The sequence below is a fragment of the Gymnoscopelus braueri genome (assembly GCF_963280865.1).
Source record: "Gymnoscopelus braueri genome assembly, chromosome: 4".
Lineage (NCBI taxonomy): Eukaryota > Metazoa > Chordata > Actinopteri > Myctophiformes > Myctophidae > Gymnoscopelus > Gymnoscopelus braueri.
Window position 1 is genome coordinate 47,165,743 of NC_137605.1, and position 20,171 is coordinate 47,185,913.

Consider the following 20,171-nt stretch of genomic DNA (forward strand, 5'->3'; position numbering starts at 1 on the left):
GACTCCGAACTGCAGGGTGCGGGCACCATCAGCGGCGAAGATGATGCTTCTTACATGTTATGTTGGGCAGATAAACAACCAAACGTCGCCATGCCGAGGAGGAGTCTGTTGATGAAACCCAAAGCGCGGAGCAGGAGGACTCGGAGCCGGAGGGAGGAAGCCTAGCCGGGGGGGAACTGACTGAAAGAGAAGAGAATGTACTGGGGTGCTGGCTTCGCCTCTTCTTCCCGGCCGTCTGTGGTGGAGCTGGGGCGGAATCACAGCCTCATGCCCCTCGGGGGGCTGTGTGGCTCCATCGATGAGCACCAGTCGTTGTATGGCTACATCATCGCGATCCCTTTGCATGAATACGGTGGGATCATGTCGGCGCTGGGGTCCGATTCCTGGTGGAAGAAGACTCTGTACATCACCGGCGGTGCCCTGCTCGCTGCTGCAGCTTACCTTCTGCACGAACTGCTCGCCATCAGGTTGGTGTCTATGACATAACACATAAATCTAATATGTTGTTGCCATCATCATCATCATCATAATCCATTATTTGATAGGCTATAATTGTATTGTATCTTTGTTGTTTGGCTGGTAATCAGCCTTCTAATGACAGTGATTTATTTGGCCCTGGGATGGGCTCGTTGGAAGGGTGGCTGCCAAAAACCTTTAGATATCAATAGATTTCTGACTGCGAATATGGCTGGTTTGGGCAGTGACTAGGGATCAGCCATATTTGCCCTCGCAAGGACACGAGACTATCAGTTGGGGGGGAAAAAAACGGAATCACGCGTGTGTTCGTGTGCCAGGTCCCGTGTTGTCTCCACCGAGGCGCTTGTGCGTAAATAAAGCGCTCCTCCGGCGCTGCGGTGTCAGGACGACCTTTGCTGAACTCCTCTGTGACACGGCGCTGCCGCCGTGCTCTAATGGCGTTAAATCAAAGGCTTTCATCGTGCCTGTTATTATTTCCACCGACCACCTCAAAGCGGATGGACCGGAGAATGAATGAAATCCTGTAATCTTTGCATTGCAAGATTAGTTCGGGCCTATTGTGCAATGAATTGTGCTCTCCCTTTCTCCTCTCAGTCAAGGATTATTTGGACTAGGCCTGCACCATACAGTAGCCTACATGCAGTGACCATGGCATGAATGTTTATCACTTCCCTCTGGTAATAAATCATCTTCCGTAACGTTGCATTGCGTGTGGAGACGGTGCTGAATCACGTGTATAAAGCTACCGTGGCTGCATCTGCAGCTGTTTACTTTCTAACCATGTGACATATATGTCGACAGTGGCATTGGTTTAGTTATGGCATAATAGTCATGTTTTCAGGCCTATCCTGTCTCTGCTAGTCAGAGCCTGAGCGCTTTACAAAACGCTCACCTATTATAGGGCAGCTTCAGAACCACTTTGCGAATAGACAGCGACATTGAAGGACCGTTTCAGCACCCACACTAAGTGGACAGCGACACTGAAGGCATGTAGGCCAGTGCCCCCCCCCCCCCCCCCAGGGGTCCTTGGGGGGGGGGGGGGGGGTCCGCAGCAAAATGTGTTAATACAGCATCACAATCATTTTAACCACTTTTATCCGTTTATATGTTGGCTATATCAAAATAGCAGATCTACAAGCTCACAGCGTGTCACTTCGTGCCGCACTGCGAGCTTGTACATCTATTTTTGAAAAATGTTTGGAAAAGTTCGAGCAAATCTTCGCTTCTGAAGGTCCCTAGCCTAATTATTTTACAGATGGTGGTCCGTGGCTAAATAAATATCAATTTGGTGGTCCTTGACATGAAAAAAGTTTGAGTACCACTGATGTAGGCTACTAGACTAGACAGTAATTTATTCTGGTGTAAAAGATTTGAAAACTAACCAATGCATGCAGAAATACAGATTTTTGTCAGGCCTTTAGAAAGTGTAACCAGCTAAATTGTCTTGGCAGTGATACATTCTCTGATATAACTAACGTTGCGATGAGTGGTTTGAAATTTTGTCTTGCATGGTAGGCCTGTATTATTCAGACCTATATCTTGGATAGAAAAGGGAGACTTACAGTAAGTGTGGGCAACTGCTAGTCCTAAGCCCTCCTGTAGTTACTCTGAATTATTCACACTCAAATGTATGTGTCAGAGAGGTAGTCAAAGACTAGCCAAGCCAAAGGAACAGACCATGGTTGCTGCATGAACCATACTGTACCATGCAGCAACTACTACATGAATAATACCAACTTGTACCACAATTTTGTATTGTTGATTGATTGCCAAATTAATTATTTTTTTATAAGTTCCTAAACCAGCCATGCCAACTGGGTAGTCTCCAAACTGGCTAGTCAATTTGGGAAGTGATTTTACTGGGGCAAAGTCATGATCAACCACGTAAATTACATGAAATGACTGCCATTTACCTAATGAAGATGCAATTTCCTGCTGTGCCTCTCATCTCATCAGTGAGCTTTAATTATACGGGATTTGATCCACCATTTTACCACATCACATTACTTAAAGCTGGAACAGTTAACAGTACAACTACTTTTTAACTGATCAAGAAATAACAGAGGTGCTGTGGTGAATGGTGATGAGGCCCAGTGAGGAAATAAAGCAGATCAAAAAAGAAGAATCCAAATGAATCAACCTGCTGCTCGCTATTTATTCCAGTTTGTTGGCTGTATAAAAGTTTCTTCCCACATTATGTTTTCCTTTGGTCTGTGCGAGAGTAACAACATTTTAACATTAGGACCCTGAGAATATAATAGTGTTTGAGAGTTAATAGCGAGTTAAGTCGCTGAGAATAGCTTGTGTGTGTGTGTGTGTGTGTGTGTGTGTGTGTGTGTGTGTGTGTCTGTGTGTAGGGGGGGGGGGGGGGCATTGTTCTTTAAGAAACAGAGCTCAGGGAAGCAGGGACTCTCCCTGCTGTGTCAACAGCCTATAATAAGCGGAAGGTGAGACCCTATCGCTTCCTTGGAGAAAAGCCTCCAAATGAACAGCATGCTCTGCTACTTTGCACCAGTCATGGTATATGTGTCACAGCGGCATTGTGTTACACGGCCATTGAGATACGCTAGCTTCTCTCAGGCAGATTCTTCAGCCTTTTTATACGTTCATTGAGTCTTTCTTTTTGTTTGTGTGCATTGGTGGAAAGCACCGCAGCTAAGTACATGTACTGAGTACTTCTTCCACCACTGTATATATGTCACAGCAGCATTATGTTACACGGCAATTGTGATACAGTAGCTTCTCTCAGGCAGGTTCCTCAGCCTTTTATATGTCCATTGAGTCTTTCTTTTTTTGTGTGTGTTTGTGTTGTAGGAAGGAGCAAGATTTGGACTCTAAGGATGCCATAATACTCCATCAGTTCTCCAGGCCAAAGAATGGCGTTCCCAGCCTCTCACCGTTCTGCCTCAAAATAGAAACATACCTGCGTATGCTGGATCTCCCCTACCAGGTAAAAATAAACGGAGTCAGTATTCAGTGTTTGCTAAATATAGATGTTGGTTTCAATTCATCCATGTAGTTTTGAAAAAGATTATGGGGTTTTGATACCTAAGGTCAAGAAAAGTTCTTTAAGATTTATGTGTTTTATTTATATGTTCTAAGTTCTTTAAGATTTATGTGGATGCCCACTAGCTTTGATCAAACAACCATTCTTTGACCAGAAACAAAAGTGTTTACTTTCATAAAACATGACTGGACTAAACTATTTACCCTCAACCAAGGTGTGAACATGTATTTGATGTGTTTAACTAACGGCAAATGATTCATTTGCCCCAGAAGAATGTACAGTATATTTTACAGTATATTCTCATTGCCCTCCCACTGCAGAACTTCTTTGACGGGAAGCTGTCGCCACAGGGAAAGATGCCGTGGATCGAGTACAACCATGAGCAGGTGTCCGGGTTAGAGTTCATTGTGGACTTCCTGGAGGAGAAGCTGGGTGTCAATCTCAACGACAACCTGACTCCTCATGAGAGGGCCGTGTCCCGCGCCATCACCAAGATGGTGGAGGAGCATTTGTACTGGTGAGTTTGGCTTTGACACACGACACACCACAGGTAACAGTGAGTTCAAAGACAGACTAATGGGCTGAAGTGAATTTACAGATTTACAGGGCACAATGGACCTAAATTACAACATCTAAGTGAGAACACTTGTGTGGTAAAGTGTGGTAATGAAATAAATAAATAAAGTAAAGATTTCAAGGTGTTTAAGATGTGTCTAAGAGACATTAGACTTTAATAACAATCATGAATAGGCCAATACATCTCAGTAGCATAAGTGATCAAAAAACAGTTGTGAGAAATGAAGAGTGACGAAGGACCCACATGTCACAAAGGCTGGTGTACTCCTTAACTAATGAGTATACCAACCCGCCCCGTCCCGTCCTGGCTAATTTGGGGGGAGATTAAATGTTTATCTGACAGTCTGTGTTGTCACTAACAGGATGGATGTCCTCCGTGGTAGTGATGAGTCATACAGCTGCTGAGAAACACACTGTTGCTAGGAAGTCATGTAGCACTCTGCCTTGTCCCACAGAGGAGTAGGATGTTTTCCATTACCTAAAAGCATTATCCATCATCATTCAGCTCCTTCCACTCAGAGATCCACACTGTCACCTTCTCTCCTTCTTGCTGTTTGACAAGGTCAAAATGCCTGTTGGGCTTCAATATGCAATACCTGTTGTACCCGTCTGTCAGTCCCTATTATGTATGGAGATCTCTGTATCCGTCTGGCCTCAGCCCTTTTACGCCCATGTATGGAGATCCCTGACGTCATCAATACATGCCCATATATGGGCATATCGGTCTGATTGGTGGTTCTGGACAACCAGACCTCCAAATATGCCTATATACTGTATGGGCCTGGGCACATTGGTCGGATCGGCGATTCCGGACACCGCTCCGCTCTCCGTTGGGAGCTTAACATTACGTGGTCAAATGGGTGGGCCGCGGAAGCTTTCCAGATTTTCTAGTCGGCCCTGATCCAGAAAAGGTTGGGAACCACTGAACTATGGGGTTAGAGGAGTGCTGTCTATATTTAAATGGAAGGCTGCTACACACCCAGGGCTTTTAAGGATGAGGAATGACTAGATTTAGCTTCTAGTTGAATCAAATTATTATCCGTATCTGAGATCCAGAGAGCCATTTTATGCAAGCTGCCAAGTAATATGATAGAAATTGTGTAGCCCGAGTCCCCCTTGTGACCTCCTCCTCTTACAAATTCTTGGCATTTAATCCCCCCCCTGCCCCATCCCATATAAAATTTGATATCATATCCTCTATGTTTCTTTTTGATGTTGGCACTTGGCTTCTTATGTAACAGTCAACCCCCGACAGAAGGGTAGACTCAAGATTAAGCATTCAATTATAAAATGATATCATATTCTCTCTGCTCCATGTGCAGTGTGCGGACAGATAGGAGCACAGAGTGCAGTGCAGTGTACTGTAAATGACATAACCCAGAAGGCCCTGCCTGTGTTATTATTACATATTGTCACTGTCGGGTAGAAACCTTGCATGTCCTGTTACTTTTCAGGAAATGGAATTAGTTTTTACCTGTGTTCCAGTGGATCCAATGTAGTCATTATTTAGTCATAAGCTCTTGTTAATAATGGACACTCGTTAACACTTTCACTTTAAAACATTTTCCAAAATAGCAAAAAATCAGCAGATCTACAAGCTCATGGCGTGTTGCATCACGACACATTGTGAGCTCGTAGATGGGCTATTTTTGCTACTTTTGTGTGACACTGTAGTGTATGATGAAGAACGTTTCGATCTCACACCCAGTATCTTCATCAGATCAGTTTACTGAGATAGCTACTCAATAAAGGGATCCTTGAAGAGACGGTGTGCAGCCTCTACCTCTCTTAATATTAGTTTCATTGGCCCAGCACCCACTGTTGTGTAATTAGGGATGCTTTGCAGGTTGTTGTACACATTGCGTTTCCTGGAGTTGTGAGTGAAACAGTTGAAGAAAGCTTGTAGAGGTCGTTTCACATGAACCTAAATACCTCCCGTTCTTCTCTCTCTCTTCTTACAGCTCTCTATTTTCCCTCATGACGTTTCCCTCTCACCTCCTTTCTCTCCTCTCTGTGCTTTTCCGCCAGCCTTCCGCCACCCCCAACCCCCCAGCCAACCACCTTGTGCTATGTTTAGACCATGGTTTTAGACCCACGTATTGATTGAATTATTTATGTCAAGGAAGGGCAGTGGGGCATCTTGTTGCTCTGTGTAGGGCCATCTGCTGACTATCAGCTGTCACCATGGTGATGCGCTCTCACACTTTCTTTCACATCCATGAGTCTGATTGAAGTTACTGTAACGACCGTGACCGTAGCTTCAGGAAGCTCCTCAGTTGCAACCATGTTGGCTGTATCTTAATATTGCCTATCTCACTGGTTCTTAACACCGGATCTGGGGACCACCGGGAGGACCCCCATTTGATACAGTTTTTTTAAATCCTCAGTGAACCAAATGGACCAATAAGGGCCCATTTGGTTCCATTCGTATACTCTCAGAGTTGCAGACCCGTAAGGGTCCATTTGGGTGCATTGTTGATGAATGGTTTGGAAACAAAGAAGGTATAATTAATTAAAATGTTGTCTTTTTAGCCTGTGACATTGTATTTGTGGTGAATTAATGATGATCTTAATTTTTATTTAATTTTGGACATGGTGATGATTTAGAATCACGTTTTATTTATTTTTTTAAATATGTTTTTTTTACTTTTCGGTAAATAATTTACAGCAGGTTTAGGGGACGTTAACTATCATTACAGGGATTGCAATTGTGTTTTTGGTGTGTTTTTCCTTTTAGAGCGTACTGTATATCATGTTACGAGAGGACAGAGTGTAATGAATGAGCACTGGACAGTCAACAGAGATGTATACCAGATGCTCTTATTTAATTTCCATGGCATGCATGGCCAGTCATCCAGGAGACTGCAGCCTGGAGCCAGTAGGTCTAAAAACACCACCATTAACATCTATAGGCAGGCATATCACACCCAGGAGCCACTTCCTAACTGGAAATCTATAAACAGGAGAGTGTTTTTCTTTCCTTCCCAACAGATTTGCAAAAATGTTCAAATGTTCAATGTTCAATGTAGCAGATACTACACTACAAGCTCATAGCGCGGCACTCGGTGCTGTGCTATAAGCTAATTTATCTGCTATTTTTGAATAGCCAAAGAAATCTAGAATTACAGAGATGCGTTCCCGGTCTTAATGGGTTAATTGAGATAAGGTTAAGAAATAAGAAAGGTGTTTGTTCTGGAGGTCAGATGTGCCTTTGACTGCAGCCTAGAAAAGGCTTTTTTTTTTTTTTTAATGAAGCATAGCGTTAGGACACGGAAGTCTTGCACGCCAAAGCTGTAATCAGCTGATGTGAACATCATCTTTCTATTCCCCATTCACAGCTCTGCTGGTCATTACGTCACACATTCATACTCCAATCAGAGCTCACGCCTTAACAAGGAGGTCCCTTTAAATACATCTTTGCATTCACTAGTCTCTGACTCTGCTTGTCTTGCTACCTGCTTCACTGCTGCTTAGCTCCCTCCTCCACCCCAGCCTCCACCTTTTGATCAGAGTCTGGCATAGGCTCAAATTCTTGTGATATATTATATCTGCTAATTCACACTAATATGTCAATGTATTGTTTGATATTGTATCCCTATGGGGGTTTTGCTTAGCATTCCCTGATTATGCTTAGCATGCTGCTTCGACAAAATTCAGGGAATATCTTCAAGAGCGGAGCCTTTAACGCCAAGCTTAACTGTATTCCATTTGTTGCAATAAATGGTTAAATCTGCTTTGACGTGAGTGTTTCTGATTGAGCTAAGCTGCTAAAATATGATCCTCTTTGTGAATGTAAATCTCACAGGTTGGGTATCAGTAGGACACGTCAGCTCAGTGGCCTTGTGGTTAGAGTGTATGTCCTGATACCGGGAGGTCAGGGTTCAATCACCGGCCGAGTCATAAAAGAAGGCTATAAAAATGGTACCCAATGCTTCCCTATCGGCACTCAGCATGAAGGGTCGGAACGGGATTACTGCCTCATGCTAAGGAAATAGGAGATAGGCTCCTGACCTATTGGCCACATGGCTCGGGAAACGTTGGTTCCCGAGCGTTGTGAGCTTGTAGATCGGCTATTTTCAAATAGCCGAAGTATACATAGGGCTGAAGTGGTTTATGTAAGTTAATGTGAGTAAAAGTACAATATTTGCTCTGAGATGTAGTGGAGTAAAAGTATTGAAAATTTGAAATACTCCAGTAAAGTAAAAAAATACCTTAAATGTGTACTTAAGTACAGTACTTGAGTAAATATACTGTACGTAGTTATTTTCCACCATTAGGTAGTAGGACACATGCACAGGCTGCTATAGTGAGATGATTGCAGCTGGTAGGTCTGTACACTCAACAGTTATTTGTTCTGTGTCAGCTATTATTGGTAGTAGCCATATTTGGCGTTGGCCCTAACATTACCTCTGTCCTTGATCAGTGGTGTAAAGTACATTTACTCAAGTATTGTACTTAAGTACAGTTTTGAGGTATTTTTTGCTTTACTGGAATATTTCCAATGTTCAGTACTTTTACTTCTACTCCACTACATCTCAGAGGAAAATATTGTACTTTTACTCCACTACAATTATTTGAAAACTTGAGTTACTAGTTACTTTGTAGATTTTCAGTATTATTACAAAACATACACTAACCACTTCACCCCTATATATATTTTGGCCATTTGAAAATAGCCGATCTACAAGCTTGTAGATCGGCTATTTTCAAAAGATAGTTTTTTGAGAACTTGTGAAATGGGACATTCTGCATAATGAGTACTTTGCGGTCTTTTACTTGTATTTCTACATTGCAGTATTGATACTTTTACTTAATGAAAATGTGAGTACTTTTTCCACCAGTGTCCTTGATGTAGTGAAGCGTTGCCGTGTAGGCAGTCACTTGTGTGTATTGTTTTGCATGTAACATCTGTGATGATGATGATGATGATGCCGTGAGCTTGAGTTATGCAAGTTGCGTTGTTGCTTTGTGACCACAACGTCTGTGTCCCTTGCTGGCTTCTATTTGTGGCCATAAATAAATAATTAAAGTGTGTACAGACAGAGCTAGGCAGCAGTGGACAGCTACCTATGTATATAAGAGCAGCGTTCCCACATAGCAGCAGCAGCAGCCTGGCAGTTTGAAGTGAATATATATACAGTACATCTTCGCTGTATATCTTGTATGTCCAACACCATTTATTTTCAGGAAATGGAAAAAAGAATCTGTGTTCCATTGGATCCAATGTAGTTACTATTCAGTCACAAGCTCCTGTTAATGCTTTTCATTGGTTACATACGTATTTATAAAAAACTTTCGAGCTGGTGTCCCGATTTTGGGCACGTCATTATAGGCAGAAGACTTGAAAATGTATCAAGGAAATAGTTAAAATAGCAGATCTAAAAGCTCTTAATGTCTCGCAATGCGTTGTGACCTAGTACTGACACTGTTACTGTATATAAAACGGGGCATTCATTTGAGGATATACATGATGTTAGTGTCACTGTCTAGCATTGAATTGAAAGCACTACTATGGTAGATAGTTGAGGGATAGATAGAGGAAGTGATGCTGTGATTGTATTGATCAAGCCTGCTTGTGCCAATATGCATACAGTTTGTTCAAAGGTTTGCTATCCTGCTTGCCACATCACTTCATCTTGATTGTGTTAAGCAGCAGCTTGCAGCCTCTTTTCTCAGAATAGGAACTAGGATATGTGTGTGTAGAGATGAGGAAGTGGTGAGATCCACTGCATAAACAATTTTGGTTAAATGGCTTAAATGAGGGGACACTGTACGTACAAAACACTGTATGGGCAAAATACACCTTATCTATTCTGAAGACTCACCCCCTAGAGCTCCTCTCTCCTTGGATATGCAGATAGCTATAATGTTGGTTACTTGTTCAGATGTTTTTATAGATTCGTTTTTTTATTGACCACCAATGATAAGAATGTGATCTAGATAGCATGTTGTCTGGACAGATGATGGGTTCAATGTGTACCTGGTATATCCTCCAGTAGTTTCTTTGAGACACTACTTTGTTCTCTCTGCACTCTACTTATGTGACTATTTATCTTGTTGTTTGATGACTAGGGTTCACGCTTACTCTGATCTCGCACTTGTAAGTCACTCTGGATAAAAGCATCTGCTAAATGCCTAAATTGTATTCATTTTAAGTACAGTATCACATTAACGTTGTCTTACTTAAGCATCGTTTGAATGTGATTTGATGTACTGAGAATGGTATACACAGCCAGAACAGAGGGAGGAAGCTGTATTACGCTCCAAGATTTTCAGCAGCTCACTAGTTTTTCATTACTTTGTGAAAAAACATGACCTCGATTAAGTTCTTAGTGCCTGAATTTTCAAGTTAATTCAAAGCATTGCATTTTTATTGAGTTGGGTCATCAAGTCCCATTTTCTGGACAGATAATGTTTATGTCTCTTATTTTCTGTCGGAGAATACTGTATGGATACTGTAACATTTGCTTGAGTTTGTGTTGTTTTCCAGGATAATAGTTTTCTCTAGTGTGTGTGTGTGTGTGTGGATAAATATGAAATTATATAATATGAATATGCAGTGTTTAATCTCAGCACACATGTCTACTGGGTACTGGGGCTGGCAGCCTATTATGGCATCTGTGTTCATCTATACTGTTACGTACAATATATAAATAATATATAAATATATAAAAATCCTCTCCTCTATGAGAGAGGTCGGGGCTCAATCCTTGGCAAAGCAGCCGAGCCATACCAATGACTATTATAAAGATGGTACCCAATGCCTCCCTGCTTGGCACTCAGCATTAACCCATTAATACCTGGAACGCATCTGTGTCACTTTAGATTTCTTTGGCTATTCAAAAATAGCAGATATACAAGCTCACGAGCTACGAGCTTGTAGATCTGCTATTTTTGAAAAATCGTGAAAAAAAAATTTTCAGATCTTTTTCAAAAAACTGTTAGGATTTAGAAAACATTTTTAAGAATCGTCTCAGGTCTTAATGGGGTACGGGTGGGATTTGGGGGTAAGTCCCTGTGACATGCTAGCGTCATGTCCAGGGGGTGTTACTTGTACATCAAGCTGCCTCACGCCACATGGCCTGGAAACCGTTGGTTCCCAAAGGCTAATTAGTTATGTAATATGTAAATGCAGTGTTTCATTTCAACACGTGAGTCTACTGGCAGCCTATTACAGCATCTGTGTTAATCTATACTGTATGTACTGTATATACTGTACATATTTACACAGAAAATGTAATCCTTTCCTCTCTGGTATGACCGGGTACATTCCTTGATTTGTCCAGTATGGGAGCCAGCTGAGACCTCTGTGTATACAATGTTACGGCTAGGTGATATGGACAAAATCTAAAATCACAATATTGTGATGATAGTATTACGTAGTGATGATAATATACAGTTTATATTTATATATACAAAATTTGAATATTTTGTAAGGATAAAATAGGGCTTAAGTGATTAAAAACAGGAAACAATTACACGTATGTCATATCACAACATTATGTCATCCAAAGTCCCAGACGATATCTAGTTTCATATGATGATATAATATTGATCTATTGCCCAGCCCTGGTGTGTATCTAGGGGTCCATGCAGTGTATCTATCTTACAGATGCTATAGTATGTGTCACACGATGGCCTGCTGTGTCTCTGTGAAAGTTGTATCTTATTTCACTTCTTCATCTCCAGGACAACTAGCCTGGACATATATGCTATAGTCTCCCTCCTGTATGTGATGTCGTGGAAATCTGTCGGCACAACCTCAGAAACAAAGACTCAGAAACAAGGACACACGAAACAATATCTTAAAGCATGAATGATTCGTGTTTTATTGTTGCGAACAATGAAGACAGACATCATTTGGTACAAACCAACTCTCAAATGATTCTGCCTGTCTTAGCCTCTGACCAAACCCTCAGCACATATATACTGAAGCTGACGTCCCACGTGACACACATTCTTTCTCAGTATGGCTTCATTCTATTTGTGTACCTAACCTATCTGTTATGACACCCATTTGTATTGACAAGGACGCATGTATCTCAGCAGCCTAAAGCCATGTCACAGGTCACTCGACCCCAAGCTTACTCTCAACTGCAAACCGGTCACACTCAGTGGAGTGACTAAGTGCATTTACTTAAAGGAGCATTTCACCCCTGGAAGAAACTGCAATCACTCAATGGTAATAGTATTTGTAGTAGATAACAGTAGCACAATTTAAAATTTGCACCCTATGGCCAGAAAAATAATGAAATCTGTGTGTTTGACTAGGGTTTGACTGGACTGCTGCATTACTACAATGACCATAATGCTTTGGTGCCTTGTGGCAGGGGAGGTTCCATGTGGGTGTGATCTCCAACAATAACATCCAAACAGCATGCCAGTGTCGCCATGTCTGCTTATTATAAGCGGCTTCTTTCTAAAATGTAGTTGATATTTGGGCTTGTTTCCAAATGTTTTGATTGCTGTTTAAACCAGTGGTTCTCAAACATGTTCATGTATTTTTCCACAGACCCCCATCTGAAATTATAATTTGTGGCAGGGAGCCCCTAACAAATATGTGTCAAAAATATTCCACATTTTGAAAAGCAAATAAAAATATTTTGCAAAAAAAAAAAAATCCACATTTTGGACTTTTTCCCCCTCAAGATTTTTTTGTAAATAGCAGATCTACAAGCTCACAATGGGTTGCGAAGCGTTGTGAGCTTGTAGATCAGCAATTTTCAAATATATAATATCCCATGTCTAGGTAAAGTGCTCTTGGCATAGTTATTTTTCTTTTGGGCTTGTTTTCATAGACCTGGCTGCTTATTTCTCTCACAATATCTGGCAACACTGGCTGTCCTCGCAAACGTTCATCTAGTTACATATATGTCCAAGGATTCGTTAGTGATGTCATATCACTGGGACATCCTTAGTATCTTCATGCAGTTTCACTTCCGTGTCGCATAGTATTGACATCACTGTCACATCCTTGGTATTATGATCCTAGCCTTTCGTGACAGTGTTTGTTTACCAGCGCTGCTACTCCACGCTGTATTTTTTTTTTCAAGCTTGCGCTTATGAAACACTACACAGGATTATTATTTCATGTCAACATTCAAGTACAACTATCAGAAGATAACTCAGGTAAAGTAATGCCTCACTCTGCAAGGGCCGCTGGCCGCAGCTAATGGGAGTGGCCGAGTGGGGAAAGAAGGTTGAACAAAGTGTTACGGACACCCCATTGGGGCTGTCTTTTGAGATGGTCTGACTGAGACACGCCGAGACATGTAGTGCGGAAAGGAATGAGACCAATCTCTCATGACGCAAATAACGCCACGACGTTTGCGAAGATTACTAGATATCTAAAAACACAGATTATTCACAAAAAAAAACCAGGATCTTGTTTCTTGACTCCTAAACTTCATTAAAAGACCGAAAACTTCTTCCAGGGGTGAAATGGCCCTTTAAGTACTGTACTTAAGAGGACACTTTTGAGGATTTTTTACTTGACTGGAGTATTTCCCATTTTCAATACTTTTACTTACCACTACATCTCAGAGGCAAATATTGTACTTTTACTCCACTACAATTATTTGACAGCTTTAGTTACGAGTTACTTTGCAGATTTAGATTATTATCACAAAACATACATTAACCACTTCAGCCCTATATATATATCTGACATTTGAAAATAGCCGATCTACAAGCTCACAATGCGATGTGACACATCGTGAGCTTGTAGATCTGCTATTTTCAAATGATTTTTTATACATTTTGAACTTGTGAAATGGGACATTATGCACAATGAGTACTTTTACTTTTGGTACTTTAAGTACATTTTGATACCAATACTTATGTACGTTTACTCAAGTACATTTTGAATACCTTACCTTTACTTGTAATAGAGTATTTATACACTGCAGTATTGATACTTTGACTTAATTAACAAAATTGAGTACTTTTCCTTTTTTGAGTACACACTGATACAGAAATAAGAGTTCTAAATGATGAACTTTATTCAGATATCCTTAACAATGGGACGGTATACCACATCTCCTTGTCTTCTCCAGGACGATAGCGTACTGTCAGTGGGTGGACAACCTGGAGGAGACCCAGAAGCTGCTGGCCATCAGCGGGCCCCTGAGCGACACGCTCAAGTGGCTGCTGGGCCAGCTCAACGGCAGCATGGTGCGCCGGGAGATGTACGGCCACGGCATCGGGCGCTTCTCCAAGGAGGAGGTCTACGCCCTGATGGAGAGGGACATGAGGACACTGGCCACGCTGCTGGGTATGGATGGATAAGAGAGATGAGATCAGATAAAGACCGTAGTCCTTTATTGATCCCTCCCCGCTAGGAGAAAAGTCAGTCGGCCTAGAAGGCAGCACAGCACTTAACCCATTCAATCCGGTAACGCATCGGTGTCATTTTAGATTATTTTACACGTTGGCTATTCAAAAATAGCAGATATACAAGCTCATAGCGCGGCACCGAGTGCCGCGCTATGAGCTTGTAGATCTGCTATTTTTGAAAAACCTTGAAAATCTATGAATGTATGTATTTTTAAAGGGAACATTTTTGACTCAAATCTTTGCTGCTGGGGGTTCCTGGAAAAAAAGAATTTTGAGATGGGGGTCGGCGGCCAAATAGATGTAATTTTGGCGGTCCTTGACATGAAAAAGTTTGAGAACCACTGACATGGCAACATACGTTTTTTTCAGAAAGCTGTTGGGATTTAGAAGACATTTGTAGATGCGTACCCGGATGGAATGGGTTAAGATACTATTACAGGGCAAGAAACAGCAGGGTAAAGTCAAGACATCACACAAAAAGAAGCACCGTCAATAATAAACAAAATACACAAAAGAGTACGCCCTCGACAAAGCTGGATGGTGGAGGTGGGGGCGGACGAGTTCTGCATCATCAGCTTACTCAGACTCCTTGCTTAAACTTTAAAGGTTCATATCTTTTGGTTAAAACGAAACTTAAGCTCTATATTGTGATGGTAATCACTGCTATAGTATAGAGTGTTTGTTCAGTAACATGGATCCACCTGTCTCTCCACCTCTTAATAAACAGAAAATACATTTTCAGAGAGGGTTACCGATTTAATCCCATCAGGAGAGAGTACAGATTTATCCGCTTCAATTTTCCAGTTCCAATTGTGTCTGTCTGCCCACTGTCCACTGTTTATCCCATATCCTGTATGAGTTTTCTCTGGTATCCTTTGGTATCCTGACCTGAAAATGCTTTTTTTTGTTTACTAAAGAGCTGAAGAGACAGGGAGACCGCTGTTATTGGACAAACACTAGTCTATAGCAATGAGTACTATCAGATTATATACCTATTCAACACTTATTTTAACAAACAAAATATAATTTTAACCTTTATGACAGGGTAAATTGTAAAGCTGGCCTGAGAGAGGAACGTGTGTGTGTGTGTGTGTGTGTGTGTGTGTGTGTGTGTGTGTGTGTGTGTGTGTGTGTGTGTGTGTGTGTGCGCGCTAATGTGCTACTGGCCCTAGCCTTGACGACCATGCAGTCTTATGTAAAGGTTAAAATGTAATTTAGATAGCATGTTATGTAGACCGATGACGGGTTCATTTGTAGACCTGGCATCCTATGGTGTGTATAGTTTCAATGTACAGATTTTTTTATATTATACTGTTAAGACTGATGATAGGTTCTTGGTTTACCTATGATCCTAGATTACTATTTCTATGCATTTGATGTATTGCCTCGTATTTTCCTTGCATACTGTAAATCGCTCTGGATTTAGAGTGTCTGCTAAATGCCTAAATTGTACATCTGTGAGGTCTAAATGTGGAAAATAGAAGAAGGGAAGGGCCAAAGTAACAGGAAGAGCTTGGGACCTTCGATCGCAGGGCTGCCTAAGTGAGACATCAAAATGCAAATAAGCAGTCGTTTCCTATGGAGGAAACTCGTTTTTCATTGATCTGTTTATGCTATGAAATATGGCCAATATTTGGAAAATAGAAGTTTCTCCCAGACAGAGCGCATCTGTATTTTCAGAACCAGCGCCTAATTTCTATAGCTTTGTGTGTATACTGTGTATATACTTTCTATGCCAGACAATATGGAGATAAAAGGTCAATAGTGATGCTAAAAGCACATTGTCCATGCTCAAATTAGTGTATAATGTCTCTAAAGGATAAACGACTGCATAAGATCATCAAGTCTACTGTAACACAGTTTTACAAGGCTTTAAGGAGTTTAGTGCCAACCAATAGGGAACTTGGATCCACGTCAGGTCTGTGCTATCTTGTAAAGGTTGCAGGACGGCATTTTATTTTATGAGAACACAGTGGCTTGTGCTGGCCAACTGTATTTCAGCATGTGGTTTTGTACTGTAGCTTATGCAACCTTTTCAGGCCATGACCCCCCAAAATAATCATGTTTTAATTGGGGACCCCCCTCTCCCCCTGACAAGCACTTGGAATGTAAGAGTTGAGGCATTACATTTTGTTTTACTCGGTTCCACAGAAAGATATTGTGAAAATAGTAGTTGTAGATTTACTATTTTCCCAAAAATATATCATTTTGAGAATTTGAGAATTTGGCCAATGTTTGACCAGTTTTTTTAGTATAGTTTGTTGATTAATTTTGATGCAGTAATGGTCTTTTTTTTTTGGTATTAAAAAGGTCTTAAAAGTCCTTAAATTGTCACTTCACTGTCATCTGGGGACCCCCCCCTAAATCATGTGGGGAACCCCCTGGGGGTCCCTACCCACAGGATGAGAACCACTGGCTTATGCAATGATTTTATGTTTGGTTGTTTCACGTTCTTTGCAGAGGTTTGATGATGCCATCATGCTTGAGTGGATGGACAGGTGAGGTCCTATAGTCTTACACAATACTATAAACATGGGTGTTGCTGTTCCTCTGTGTCTCACAGGAGATAAGAAGTACTTCATGGGTGCAAAGATGTCAACATTAGATGCCACGGTGTTCGGCCATTTAGCCCAGGCTATGTGGACGCTGCCCGGCACACGACCAGAACAGCTCATTAAAGGTTAGTTAATCCGATACATTATGTACTGTAACTTTTTTGTGTGTGTGTGAAATCTGTGAATACATTTTTATTTTGACCAATCTTTATGGTAGAGTCTGTATGTGGAATAAACTCCCCATTGCAGTCAGAACTGCAGACTCACTCCCAATCTTCTCCCAAAGTACTCTGCAGACTCACCTCTTCAGACTCCACCTCACCCCCTAGCACTTCACTCTCCCTGCACCCCTCCTTGACATCTTTTCCTTGGATTGATGCTAGCAATTGACCAAGATATGGCTTCTATGCAGAAATATCTTGGTCACTAGTTCTCTTAGATCACATCAGGTTCACATCACAAATGTCAAGAATGTGATTTAGATATCATGCTATTTAGACAGATGCTATAGGTTTATTATATACCTGATATCCTATAGTAGTTTCAAACTAAACATTATTTAGTTATGTTGTTTTAGACAGATGCTAGGTTCATTGTTTACTTGGTATCCTAGTGCCTTTGAGGCCCAACTACACGGTTCTCTCTGCACCCTATCTACAGTATGTGATAATGTTCCTTGTTTATTGACTAAAGTTCAATAAACACTTGTAAGTCGCTCTGCTAAATTCCTTAATTGTAATTGTTAAAACAATATAACTTACACAATTACAGTGGTTTGTATTTGGTCTCCCTGCTCATCTTTTGAGAAATGTATGATCCTGGTCTGGTTTGACCCCTACTGGTTGACAGGTGGTACTGTCTGAAGGTCAAATTTCATAACATCTTCCCTGAGCAAGACTACAGCACTGTTTCCCAAACACGTAAACATCCCTTTATTTTTTGGTGTCCTAGATTTTGTTTTAATCATCATTATTTCAAAAGATTAAAAAAAAATCCCAAACAATTCACAATTTTTCATAAATGAATAACAAACTTCAAACATTTTTCAAAATAATTTTATAACTGAATACAAAAATCTACGAAATGTCATGAATTAGAAAAAGATTACTTGAATTATGTGAAAATAGCCTATCTACAAGCTCACAACGCGTCACATCGTGATGTGTTGTGAGCTTGTAGATCGTCTATTTTCAGTAGTTTGGGTCCCAGGGAGACATCAAATTTCTCTATTGAGTCTCAAGCTAAAACTAGTGCTCTGCAGTATTAGTGAGGTGGTAAACATTTCAGCTCTTGTGCGGGGGAATCTGGGCAAGGACAAAACATTTACAGAGAGTAGCTTTAATGAACATTAAATATGTATCCGGCTTGTAAATATGTATAATATGTATGTATTTATGTATACATGTATCCTTCCCATTTCCTTACAAAATTGTAATGCGGAATCTGAAATTGAAAATATTAGCATTTTCTTGTTTTATAAGAGCTTTATTCCCACAAGTGATACTGTATTTCCAGAGAACCTAACCTAGGTTTGGAAGTATTTATCTGTTGCCCCACTAGATGGCAGTGAAAGACTGCTGCATTGCAGTGTTGATGACACAGGCTTTCATTTCCTTTGTGTATCTTCAAAGAGATTGTTAACAGCATAAAGAAATCAAAGTGTGAACATACATAAATATCAGATGTTGTCATTTCAAGACGTTTCACAAGGCATCAAGCTGTGTCTCTGTGGTTTTAGTGTAGTTTTTTGATGAATGAGCTTACACAATGAGATCATAAACAAAACATCTCTGACAAAACCATCATCAAAGCATGAACTCCCAGCCTGTCATCAGTAAGTGTGTTGAAAAAGCACTGATGTGTCTGTAGTTACCTTGGACTATGTCATAGCAGCTCATTAATTAAATATCTCTGCCTACTGTATGATCTCTGTTTAAAGTCTAATGCTATACAGTCAGTACTGTACCAGTGTCTGTGATTGGTCTAGATTTTGACCCCACAAGGTTACAAATGGATTTGGTTCCGTGTTGTGTACACTCTTGAAGTTAGCCTATGAAAACCGAGAAAGCATCTGTGTAGCCACTTTAACCATATTTTATACATTAGCTATTAAAAAATAGCAGATATACAAGCTCATAGCTTTGCAAATATTTGAATATATATATTTTTTAAAGCAAACATTTTTAACTCAAATCTTTGCTCTATTTTGAGATGGTGGGCAAATACATAAAATTTTGGGGGTCCTTGACATGAAAACGTTTGAGCACCACTGATATAGCAACGTAAGTTTATCAGAAAACTGTTAGGATTTAGAAGGCATTTGTAGAATCGGCCTCAGGTCTTACTGGGTCAAACCTCTTGTCTCCTGTCTTGGTTTCTAGGCGAGCTGATCAACCTGGCCATGTTCTGTGAGCGCATGCGCCGGAGGTTCTGGCCAGAGTGGTTCGTGGACATGGAGGACCTGTACTACGAGGGGGACGACAGTGACAGCAGCACCGGCCGCGGCTCCCCGACCGGCCTGCTGGACCTGGGCCTGTTCTCCAGGACTGACACTCTGGACGACAGTGACAGTAGCAGCCACTCGGCGGCGCCCACACACACCCCGCCCTCCCCCTCGCTCTTTGGCTCGGACGTGGGCACGGGGTCGGACAACGAGGTTCAGCTCAAAGAGGAGTCGAAGGCAGACCTGGATGTTTGAGCTATTGGGAGCGAGTGACCAGATTGGCTGACATTAGAGTCCGACTGACCGCAGCCTTAACCAGTCCAGAGATACTACTGGCCTCCTGTATGGTTTTACAGACGTGGAGCAAGGTTACAGACCTTCAACCGGCCGTTCCTACAGGGCCAGAGAAGACTCACTCACTCACTCATGGAGAAAACTGTTTCCAACTATTCCATCCTGATGACAAACATCCAAGTTCCCGATAGAGTAACATCAGTGTGTAACCGACCGTCTCATGGACAAACTGGGTATTTAATTTATATGCAGGGCATATGAACTGAAAGCGCATACATGCTATTATAGTGTTGCTGTCGGGTAGAAACCTTGTATCTCCATAATTCAACTTTTTTAGTTTTTGTAAATTAATCACACAAGACTGTGGCGCAAAAGTAGCAAAAATAGCTGATCTACAAGATGTGGCGAGTTGTGAGCTTGTAGATTGGCTATTATTGCTATTCTTTTAATTGTAAAGAGTTAAAGTGTATCTGTGGTTTGTATA

General features: G+C 41.2%; 1 protein-coding gene across 1 annotated transcript; it reads left to right on the forward strand.

Moving 5' to 3' along the window:
* Positions 1 to 195: 195 nt before the first annotated feature.
* Positions 196 to 19,648, forward strand: faxcb (failed axon connections homolog, metaxin like GST domain containing b; the record flags this gene model as incomplete). Its single annotated transcript, XM_080426115.1, has 6 exons — positions 196 to 467; positions 3,292 to 3,427; positions 3,805 to 4,001; positions 14,116 to 14,333; positions 16,959 to 17,075; positions 19,332 to 19,648. The coding sequence occupies 6 exons, from the start codon at positions 196 to 198 to the stop codon at positions 19,646 to 19,648; spliced, it is 1,257 nt and encodes a 418-aa protein (XP_080282241.1).
* Between the last annotated feature and the right edge of the window lie 523 nt (positions 19,649 to 20,171).